At 39.9% G+C, this 11,817-nt stretch overlaps 1 protein-coding gene across 1 annotated transcript; it reads left to right on the top strand.

The window, feature by feature from the left end:
- The first annotated feature begins 616 nt into the window (after window positions 1-616).
- LOC115321949 lies at window positions 617-8,615 on the top strand. The gene is made up of 5 exons (XM_029982234.4): window positions 617-730; window positions 1,111-1,268; window positions 2,486-2,559; window positions 5,840-5,914; window positions 8,482-8,615. Exons 1-5 carry the CDS (start codon window positions 617-619, stop codon window positions 8,613-8,615), a joined length of 555 nt encoding a protein of 184 aa, XP_029838094.2.
- Window positions 8,616-11,817: the final 3,202 nt, after the last annotated feature.

The raw sequence follows: 11,817 nt of genomic DNA on the forward strand, positions 1-11,817 counted from the left end.
ATTAAGGCGCGAGCCGGTGGTATTTCCGTTTCTTTTTTGTCTTGATATACATGACATGCATTTATACTCCTTATGTAATGTCCTAACGGGGACGTTATTGTGAAAACAAACGAAATAAAATAAAATATATAAGAGGTTTAAAGTCGTCATGAAGCAAGCGTGTTTATGATGATCATGTGCCCATCAAAAAAACATTTATGACATGCTGTGATATGTACTCATTAGCGTCACGATGTGGCGTATAATTTCCACAAAGTGGCGTATAATTTCCACCGTTTATTCTAATGAAAATCTCCGGTGAGCGAAAGTTGAGTCTTAAAAACGTGTTTTGCTTATGTGGTTTTCCTAATGAGTCAGGTATAATACCGCTTTCTTTTTTGATGGACGCAAACGGCAAACATACGTCATTTCTGTGGTTCCTGCCATTTGTCCAACGATTGCTTACATTACGATGAGGTATACACCACAAGTTAAAAAAATGCAAATGGCATGCCAAGCACAAATTAGAGCACATGTTCTCGGTCGAGATCAGTTATAAAATCTCGCTCAAGCGCTACTGCATTTAGTTTGTGTAGGTATTGGCGTTCTAACACGTTGACTACTAATCACCCGAACTATGTCGAAGGGCCTCTTTACTTTTGCCACTCTCATGATTCTTCATGGCGGTTCAGCGAGTTCGAATTACCCCGAGCTTAATCCAGAGCTTGAAATGTACCAGGATATAACTAGGGTATGTGGTGGTCCATATTCTAAGCAATTATCTATATTTTGTAATGTATTTATTATATAATTTGAATAATATTTATTTCGCCCACTAGATTATATCTCATATCTTAGAAACTTCATGTGTATTACTTTCATGTCCTTTCACTTCGGAATCACATTTTGCAGAAAGACAAATCTTTGGATGCCCAAACCTGGTTACACTGAGGTCATGTTAAAATTCAAGTTCAAAAAATAAAAAAAACGTGATGAGGATTGCGTTAGAAATGACATGTAAACGTGTTCCATATTAGTTAAAATGAAAAGGGAATTTTAACATGCCTTCACCACACTATGTCAGATGATTTCCCAAATATGCATTCAATTTTCTGCCATAAATACCTGCAGGTGTTCCCACTCACCGAGGCCTGGTACATGGCGTACAGGAACTACGAGGAAGACCCAGCATTCGGAACATCTAAATGCCTAGGAGTTTCCCAGGTGGGACCTGAAGAGGAGGGTGGATATCCGACAATGGTTGAGTATGGCGACGGAACACAGTCGGCGTGAGTGAAACTTCAGACGCATTTTGATTGCTGCAAACTGTTTAAAACTATTTATGATTCCATCAACTTTAATTGATTTTTTACAGAATATATAATGCTGAAAAAAACAGTCTATTACGTAACTCACATAGTGTATATTAAAACCGAAGATCAGCTTCAGCTAACTAAATAACGCACACATTTATTGAAATAGATTGTTGCACAGTTAATTTCTTCTAAAGAGTGTTTTTTGCTCTTGTTAACGAGAAAAATTTACACAAATGAAGAAGTGCTACAAACTTAAATTAATTCTAAAGAGTATTGAGACTTATTTTCAGCAAATAAGGTACTCTTTTTATCTTGTAGTTTGGCTATGCATCCGCAACATTGAGGTAGTACATTATAGTTAAATACGTCGGGTAACAGGTAATGCATTGGGATAGCCATGTCTCATTCGCTCGTTGAAGGAAGTAAAACTGGAAGGTAACAATGCAAGATATTCAACCCTCACTAGGTAGGAGATCTAGTTGCCCCAGAGCATACTTTAAAAAAAAAGACTATCTACACTTAGCACTAGTTGTCTAATTGCAATAACAATTGCATGGTCTTGTACTAAATAATTTTTTTAGAGTTTCAAACCTGAGATTTGAGGTGGTCTTTCATTTTCGAGGTACTCTATGTAATATGTTATTCTCTGAATGAAGATATATCGATCATATGTCTATCATCTTATTGTGTAGCTATTTGGTTCTTACTAAAAACGTCAATGGCGTTGCTTGAAACTGCTTTTGTGTAAAAAATTCACCGGGTCTCTTATGTCATCCCTAAAACAACTTGAAGGCGAAAGCACAAGAGTCGATGCATCAAAGACAGACATGATCTACGGATGTGACGACGCGGTAACCCCCCCCCCCCCCCCCCGCCCCCTCTCGCCGTGGTGGTGAGGTACCGCGTCGACAACATCCGTGAATAATATATTTGTCTTTAATGCATTCGGATGAGGGGAAACATGACGGACTAGTGAACGAAAGTTTGCTGGTTCGACGCCAGCCGAGAGACTAGAGCGGAAAGTTTTTTCAGAAGAATTATAAATTTTGGAGATGTCACATAAATGTTATCGTACCCTTCGTGCCGCCTACGTGTGTTCGTTTAGAGACTTTGACGATCGACTGAACGATGAGACATATAAGGCTTTCGCCTTAATATTAATACTATAATCAATCTGCCTTGGTCCACAGGAACGCGTTGATCACGTTTGAGTCAACTGAAGGGTATACATCCAAGAATAGGTTAAACTATTTACCCGAGGGCCGTGAGTATACTTTCATTAACCGTGGCGATATAAAATGTCATTTATTAAAAAGAAATGTAATACAATTTGAATTCTCTATAAAAAAAAATGTTGTGTTTTAGTGGGCATATTTTGCCTCCAGCCCATGTAATATATAATGTAGAGGGCGTGATTGCTTTGAAATCATAAAGGCCTTTAAGAAAAACGTGTGGGAGTCACATAAAAGGCAATTCAAGTGTTTGTTTATTGAATACGGCAGGTTTCAGTTGGAATGATAACGTGACGGTAGGTAGCGGTATATCCAAAACAATTGTCTTTTTATTAAAAGCTGCGTGTCATATAGCAAATAAAGCATTTTTTTTATTTATAGAATACTGTGGCTCAGATGAGTAAGGTATGGCAGTTGTGGTTACGTAAGATTATTCAAAATGTTAAAGCCAGTCGTCACTAGAAGCTCGAGTAATGTACGCAATTTGAGAGATTACAGCGATTCTTGATATGATTACTACCAGCCTCAGTGGCTCCAAGCCAATCGCCGGCCTACGGTTCCCCAGGTAGCAGATCTGAATCCCGGGGTCGAGGTGCCCGCAATCTGATGGAGGCTTATTGCAGAGAAGGCGCCGTGTAACCGAGCCTGCGGTTGTACATCAAAAGATCCCCATGTGGTCGAAATTAATCCTCAGACCTCCTCTGAGGCGCGCCAGATGCCTGTTGTTGGTTTGGCGGGCAAGCCTCCTCCCCCCCTCCCCTCAACCCCAGCCCCCCAAATCTGACTTTTGATATGCGCACTGATTAGAATTTTTCCCCTGTTTCCCCAAGCTGAACCTGGGCGCAGGAGATCGCCAGAAGTTCTACGCACCATAGTGTGTGGGAATGTGATGTGGTGGTTTGAGTCACTTCGTCATCATAGCAGCATGCTCTATTTACCGTTCATTACGACTGCACCCTGCGCCTGAATCCGACGGATCAAGTCAAGCAGCTCCAAAAGTGTGTCATAACTGCGCCCGTCGTTTTGTGTGTTTGCTCTAACCGGCTGAACCAATGACGGACAAAAAACAGAGCACCATGACGCCGCATTCCCTGTGCGCATTGGTTCAGCCCGGTATAAGAAACGAGCCAAGAGGGAAGCAGAAAAAACGACACATCTTTTGGAGCTGCTTGATTGGCTCTAACGGCTTGCAGCATTGGCTGCAGTCGAACTTAATAGCAAATTTTATAATATCGTCCGTATAGTATTTGCGTATGCAATAAAAATAACAACGTAGCCACTAGTCTTGCTTAGAGTCCAAAGATCGCTTCACATTGCCGCATGGTGATGACGCTCTTTCTGTGTGTACGCAAATATTTTGTGTACGTTATTTTAATACCTACTGAGTATTGTGAAACGAATTGCATCACATTCAAACTTAGCTGCACCTTGAATACAAAATTAAGTTAATTTTTAAGTTACCCAAGACACATTTACCACTTACCGTTGTCTGCGACAATACGGGCGCTTTTTCGGCTTTCAGCTTAGTAATAGATCGACGAAGCCGCGAAAACTGTAGGATAAATATTGCAAAGATCCCGCACTTTTGAAGAAACAGTTCAATGGGTTTTTGCCTCAAAGATATTATCTTCAAAGCTGCAACTCATAAAATCTGTTAAAGAAAGCTCCTGCCCACATCAACAAAAATTGAATTTTCAGAACACCAACATTTCTCGATTTATTGAGAACTAGGATGAAACATAATCGATACTCAAGCTCCAAAGTTCTATAATTTCATGGAGTGCAGTACTTAAAGACCGATCGTGAACATTTAATCGTAAAATAATAAAACAGTCGTTTCTGATACTTTATAACTCATTGTTTTTTATCGAATAGATTAGGCATTCCGTCAAATGCAATGGACGTGCAAATGGCTCTTGATGGGGATTATTGGATGAAGCTTGCTTTTTTTGGTCGCACAGTAACAGGGTACGAAAAGAGGAGGGAGAGGGAGGAGGATAATTTGGAGGGATAGGGGAGGGTTGGAGATATAGGAAAAGAAAGTAGGTGAAGAGGGAGGGGAAAGCGATGGGTAGGGAGGGAGAAAAAAAGAAAAAGAGATTTTAGGAAGAAGGAAGGAAAGAAGGATAGCGAAACGATAAGGGAAGGGGAATGGGGGAGGGACGGGAGAGGAGAAGTGCAGCGGTATCACATGTCGTGAGTTGCATATGCCTCTTGACATCAATTTACCCGCAAACGTTTAGAGCGGAAACTCTCTTGATAAATGGGGTATGTGACTTTAAATACCTTGTCAGATTTAACGGTCTATTTATTTCTATTTTAGTCTATTCTAGTCTATTTTAGTAAACTAAATATAAAAAGGAGGCCCAATTTACGTTTGTTGTTTCACATATTTTTGCGCCATTGAGTATACTAAAAATTTGAAGAGGCTGAGTCACCCTCGTTAAACGCGAATGAGTTGTACTTCTTAAGTTTGCATTATTACAAGAAACACAAGAAAATAAAAGAAGGAATCTGCCAACCATCGGTTGGAACAACTGGGTTGGAAGTGTGAATGAGGCTGTGAACGTTAAAGATTGCTAGCGCGAGATTAAACACATATCACGCAGGATTTTCAAACTTATGTATTGCTTCAATCCATAAAGGCTAATAGAATTGAGTGAAGCATTCGCCTGACATGTGATTGTACCAGAACTTAATAAAGGTTATTGTAGATCCCATTTTAGATGGGGTACATTAAAATCTCCAGGACTATAATATTGCCGTAGATGCCAAGATCGAATTTACCACAACAAGGCATTTTTGTTCAAAGAGTTGGTGAAACCAAGGTTTGATGGAACACTAAGCATGCCAGTGAGCAAGCTGAAGTTATCTCAAGGTGTTTCTACCCAGAGAGAATCAGTCCAAAATTCAAGGTCAAGTCAGTCGACAGCAAGCAGCGTCTCTTCGTTAAGAGCAATAATTGCACCCTCTTCCAAGTTCATGGACCTGCTTTTATCATATCTGTCCCCACGAAAAAGTGGGGACAAATGGTGCAAAAGGGCAGCTCACACATATTTCGCATAATAATATTGTGTCATAATCACTAACAACAAAATTTTTAAAACACGGTTTTGGACATGTACGTAGACTACCAAAGTATCGATAAAAGAAATAAAGTGCAGAAAAAAGTTAAGGTCAGTGTTGAACATCGACTTTTAAGAGTCCAGACAACCGCCTGATGAACAGACCCATGCGCCACTCGTCATTAACATTACTATTTTTCTTAATATAGTCGAGTACATAGTGTCCTCCGCACTTTCTACATTTCAGAAGAATCACTGACTCTATACGTGGCTTATATGGATGTTGGAAAGTGCACCGTCTTCCGGAACGTCTACGTCAAGGGTATGACTACATTTTAACATATAAATTTGGATTGGGGATATTCGAAAATTAAAGTTCTAGCTTTATATGACGAGTTCCACAACTAATAAGATCAAGCGGGCAGACCAGCTGGAAGGGTATATTATGTTAAATAGTTCAATACCACAAAGGAAATGAAACATAATTATATTTTTATTTCCACCAATTAGAGGCCCGCACTAAATATATTATTCATTGATCTCATTTGTCCGAGAAACGTACGTAACAATTTTAAATCATGCATTCATATTTTAAGGATATGCCACATGATTGTTTCGTTTCCATTATTGCACGTCTAGTTAACGCTTCCGTAATATTTATTAGAACCCATTTTCTTTACGAGATTCGTAAAGAAATTTTATATTTTTAACCATAGCAGCTTAGGTTTAGCCTTTATTTCTGTACGAGATTTTTTCTGTAAAGAAATTGTAGCCACCCAGGTAGCACGTCAGAGAAAATCCTTACTTGGCAAAATTGTGAGAAACGCCAGGGCCTAACCTAAGCTTAGTTAGGTTTTGCAACATGTCGCTTGTCAGTTCTAAAGTACTTTGCCTAACAGCCTTAATTGGGCGATCTTAAGCCATGCCAAAATTTGGCTATTTTCTTGTACTGCACAGCAGTGCTAAAGTAAGTTTCGTACTTGAACCATACCTGCCAAAGTAAATCCTAATTAAGTAAGGATTTGGAACATGCCAAAGTTTGGCTTCTCACTATTCAGCAACTAGAGTTCGAGATATTTTCCAAAATGAGAAAGGAGGACCAAAGGCTTGCCGAAGTTGGACTTTTCTCTGGTTTTCCACGAGTGAGATATTTAACGCACTCCATGACAAAACAAAAGGCGTTCGAAGCGCGATTGTAAGATGTCACCCTAGTTGATATCGCCAAAGGCTCCCCCCCCCCCCCCCCCACGCTCCGATAAAAAAAGCAAAAAAAAAAAAACCATAACGAAAGCAAAAAAAAAAATAAAAAATTGCCACTTTAAGGGCTTAATCTAGGGTCCGCTGCTGGTGAAGTGACCGCGGCACCACAGAGCCACAACCGCTTGTTGTTTTTGTGAATTTTTTATACGCCAGGCTTTAACACTCATCAATTACACTGCAAGGCACATACTCAGCTACGCTTGCTTCTGCGACGCGTAGGCCTCACGCAGCAATCGCTCGATGGCAGGAATTGATGTAACGTTGAAGCAATCTCGCTTCGAGACGGTTACAGAATGTGTAACTCTCCGACTGGACATTGGCGGGTGTACCTACGCGCGAGCTAGAAAATCCGGCTCATTCTGCGTTTGCGAATTCGGTGTTGACCTGTCCAGCCGCGAAAGAACTTCTGTCAACCTTTAGGGTAGAGAAATTAGAGACACCCAAATAAAATATAAAGTGGTGCAAATAATTAATCTCGATTTGAATTTAATCAAGTCGGAACCACTCCCGCCCTACCACTAACTCCTGGGTACTTTATATCCAAACACAAATAAACCAGTGCCAACGGGGCCCGCCCTGATTACCCTACTTTGGCATCACAGAAATATCGATTGGACAGTAAATAAATTCGCTACCCCATCTCTCTTGTTTCTGGCCCAGCAAGACGGAAATATGTTTTATTTTTGAAACATCGGGGCCGAAGATAAACTTCAATCTTGACAAAAGCGATGTTTTGTGGGAGCCGTATCTAGGTCACCACGGCTCAATGAGCCAGCATGAGGGAACAGAGGTTTTGGGTGTGGAAGGGAAGGGAGGCGCTTTGCGCTCACGTTGTTTTCTTTGCACTTTGTTTCAACCCAGTCGCTTGTCTAAGTGGAAGTGCATATTTGGCAATCAATGGGAAGATGTCAGACGCTTACCGGACTGCCAGAAAATAAAACCTAACTCCGATATTTCCTTGGCGATATGGTACCAAAGACGCCAAATTTCCACCGAAATTCAAGACACTTAGCCTAACTCTGGCATTCGTTAGGCATTTTAGACCCGGATATGCGAGATGACAGCCAACCTCTCAGAGAAGCCTAATGTATGCACTTATTTGGCGATCTGGCATCAAAAATTCCAAGTGATAGTCAAGCTAAGAGGCAGTAAGCCTAACTATGACACTTGTTTGGCGACTTTGACCCAAAGGTGCCAGATAACAGAAAAACAACAAAGCAGTGAAGCCCAACTTTGGCACTTGTTCGGCGAATTACAGCTAAGATATACAGAATCTTAACAAAGAATGTTAGATTTGGCTCTACGTAGTTCCATTTCTCCTGGCTTCTGAAGGTATAAACTCGCCCAAAAAATCCAAAACTTTGGTTGAGAGCTCTTTGCTACCTGGACATGCGCTTGTTTGTCTCGGAACGAAAACCGCTAGCAGACACTTGCAGAAAATCTCATTTTTAACAATGCCTATATAATGATTGTTTGTTTCATCCTGAACTTAGGAATTGAGCGGGACTATAAAGGTCACATGAAGATAGAGCAAGATAAACTATAAATGAGAAAAAATGCAAACATAGAACACAGAGCTCTTAACCATATTCACGGACATTGTCTAACACAAATCTTAAAACGATGCAGAGGATGCCTGCAGCATCGTCGTTCCGAAGAGCCTACTTGGACAAAGTACAATCTATTGCGATTTCGCTTACGACCTTCTGTGTGGTACCAAGAAATATAATATCTCTGACGCCAGTTGTCAAAATGAAGATTGAGCAAAATATTGGAACATGTAAAATACTTATGAGTTCTTTAAAAGTCCAATTTATTGAATGTTTTGATGTCCTCTTGATGATCAAGTGTTTTTCTCCTGGTGCTCGTCTTATTTGTCCTCGCTCCTAAACTTTCTCCGTCAGAAATAAAGAATTCAATCAAAGTATCAATTCATTATGAAACGACATTTCGCCGCAATCTGTAGAATTGTGTTTTATTTATTGTGTTCCCCACAAAAGGCGTTGCGTTAGTGTTCAAACACGTCAAAATAAACATGACAGTTTTGTCTTTCTAAGCGCCATTAGATACACTGAGCAGCGTTAAGGAGAATGCTATAATAATAATAATAAATTGTTTTATTTTTCTCGTGCCCACAAACAACCTCTCGGTTTACAGTGTGGGGCACTAAACATACATGGAGTAAAACCTAAATATACAGGAAACAAGAAAGTTGTATTAATAAAAGTCATGCACCATTATCGTAATGCAAAAATTGATTATTGATTAATTCACAAACATCCAGTCACGAAGATTTAACATAAACTCCTGGGTGGGTAAAAAGATCTCGTGGTTAAATTTGAATCAAAAGCAATTTGTAACCTTGACAATGGGTTTACAGCGAACATGCAAGTTGGATAAAAAGTTGAAATCTTTCGAATCTGGCGAGCGGGAACATGAAACTCAATAGTTTGTCATAAAGCCGCCGAATTTACCCTGCCATGGAAGTTTTGTGAAGGAATAAAAAATCTCTGTACTGCCTTCTCAAGGCCAATTTATGCAGCGAACATTTACGAAGCAAAGTTTCGTAGTGAAAAAAACATCTCCTTCTAATGTATCGGTCATATAAAATCCTTACCATTCTTTTTTGCACTTTTTCAATAGCTAGCTCTTGCGAAAGAGTCAATGAATTCCAAATGACTGAGGCAAATTCCAGTCGCGATCGAACTAGAGACTTAAATAGAAGTAGCAAGCAACGGTTAGTTGAAAATCGACAACAACTTCTTGAAATCATTCCTCCTCAACGCTGCATTTACGGTAGCGAAGACATGATTGTTGAAAGAAAGTGAGCTGTCAATATACACTCCAAGGTCCCTGATAAAGGAGACAGATATAGAAGGAACTAATACGCCATCCAGGTAATATTCAAAACAAATAACATTCCGCTTACTAGATAATACCATTGATTTGGATTACAAGGGGTTAAGGAACAAGCTGTTTTCTAAACACCATCTCGAAACACGACTTAGACCTGCTTGGAGAAGAGATCAGTCAGATAGTGACTTTACAGTTAGAAATAACTTAACATCGTCAGCAAACAGAAGGATGTTAGCATTGCTGACACAATAAGCAATGTCATTTACAAACAACAGGAACAAAAGCGGGCCAAGAATTGAGCCCTGCGGCACGCCAGACGTTGAAATCAACTGTACAGAAAAGATGCCATTGACACGAACAGAATTGCGACGATCACACAAGTAGCTATGAGACCATCTACACAAATGCGGGCTGAAGCCATGTGAGGCCAGCTTGATCAACAATGAATCGTGCCTAACGCAGTCAAATGCTTTAGACATGTCTAGGTAGATGGCGTCAACTTTACCTCTACTAGTAACTATTGGTGCGGTGTAACTTAAAAACGAACACAAATTGGACTCTACAGACCTACCTTTTAAGAAACCATGTTGTTCATAAGATATCACCGTGTTCAGGTAAAAATAAACACGCTTATGAACTACTTTCTTGAAAACCTTCGCAAATCCACATAATAATGACACCGGACGATAATTACTAGCTAAACAAGAATCACCTTCTTTTAACACAGAAACAAGAACCGCGAACTTCCAGAGCTCAGGAAAAAGTCCTTGTTTAAGTGATAAGTTAAAAATATGACACAGACAAGGGGCAAATATAGCACAGCAACCTTTGATGATAAAAGTGGGAATGCCGTCAATACCCGCAAAAACTTTCGGTTTCATTTGATCTATTGCTTCGATTTTATCTTCAATGTCGATAGCAAAAGAAGTCAAAAAGTCACCACGTTCTACGCCCGAGGTGTTAACATAACTCGATTGCTGAGGGAAATAGCAGGAGCTAAAAAAATCAGCAAAAAGATTTGCTACTTCAGCTGGTAACCATTTGTACCCAGCACCATCAAGAAGGCAAATGTCCAAATTCTTTTCCCGAAGGTGTTGTTTTGCGAATCTCCAAAATTCTTTATGATTTTTAGACAAACTACCTTCAAGATCATTAAGGTGCATACGCTTGTCCTGTTTATACAGTTGTTTAACCGGGCATCGATAAATACTGAATTTTTGATACCAAACCTCTAGTCCTGTCTTTTTATATAAACGGTGATAGTGCAGCTTTTTCCTTGAGGAAATCTTTAAATCTCTAGAAAACCAGCTAAGATAGTGGGAGGGGCACGTGCGCTTTTTCGGAACACAGATATTAAGTGAAGACAATTAAATAGAGTAGCCCTAAAGAATCAATTTTCTCTTGTCAATGAGCGTTTTGACTGTGTAGGCTTAAGCCCTCTAGCGCAACGCTAAGCCGTCATATGTCAAGGGTAACCGAAGGTTACATTTTCTTCACTCGCACAGTCGTTGGAATCAATATCTAAACAATAATAAACTGTTTGATGCTGCTTCACGAACAATTTGTTTTACCCATTCATTAGAAAACACTTCTCGGCAAGAGTTCCCTAAACTTAGGTCTCTATGGTAACCCAATTAAATAAAAGTACCACTGTAAACAAAGAAGCTCTAACCAGGAGCCGCTGGCGTCCTGAAGCTACAAGGAAACACTAAAATAATGTATCGTGTTTTATAAATACAGACCTTCCACAATGCACACGAAGAATTTGTTTTTCCTGTGCACGTCCTGTGGCAGTACCAGACTCTTTCGTATTTTCACTCTATTTTTATAGCACCGAACATATAGGATCACCGAATAAACCATGGAGTGATTTATTTAGCCCCGAAACTGTACCTTGCCCCTATTATTTCCAGACGTCTGAAGGAATGGGTATCATGTTACGAGATGTCAACTCGCAGCTAACAAAATAAGGTTGCAAATGATCTGAACTCAACATAAGCGTGTTTGAACATTGATTCGAAATACCAAAATTCTCGACAGGATCTTGAGGTCACGCAGTCACCAAGCTGCTTCAAAAAGTAACCTTCCATCGGCCGACGGTTGGCCAGT

Source organism: Ixodes scapularis, unplaced genomic scaffold, assembly GCF_016920785.2.
Source record: "Ixodes scapularis isolate PalLabHiFi unplaced genomic scaffold, ASM1692078v2 ptg001152l_1__unscaffolded, whole genome shotgun sequence".
Classification (NCBI taxonomy): Eukaryota; Metazoa; Arthropoda; class Arachnida; order Ixodida; family Ixodidae; genus Ixodes; species Ixodes scapularis.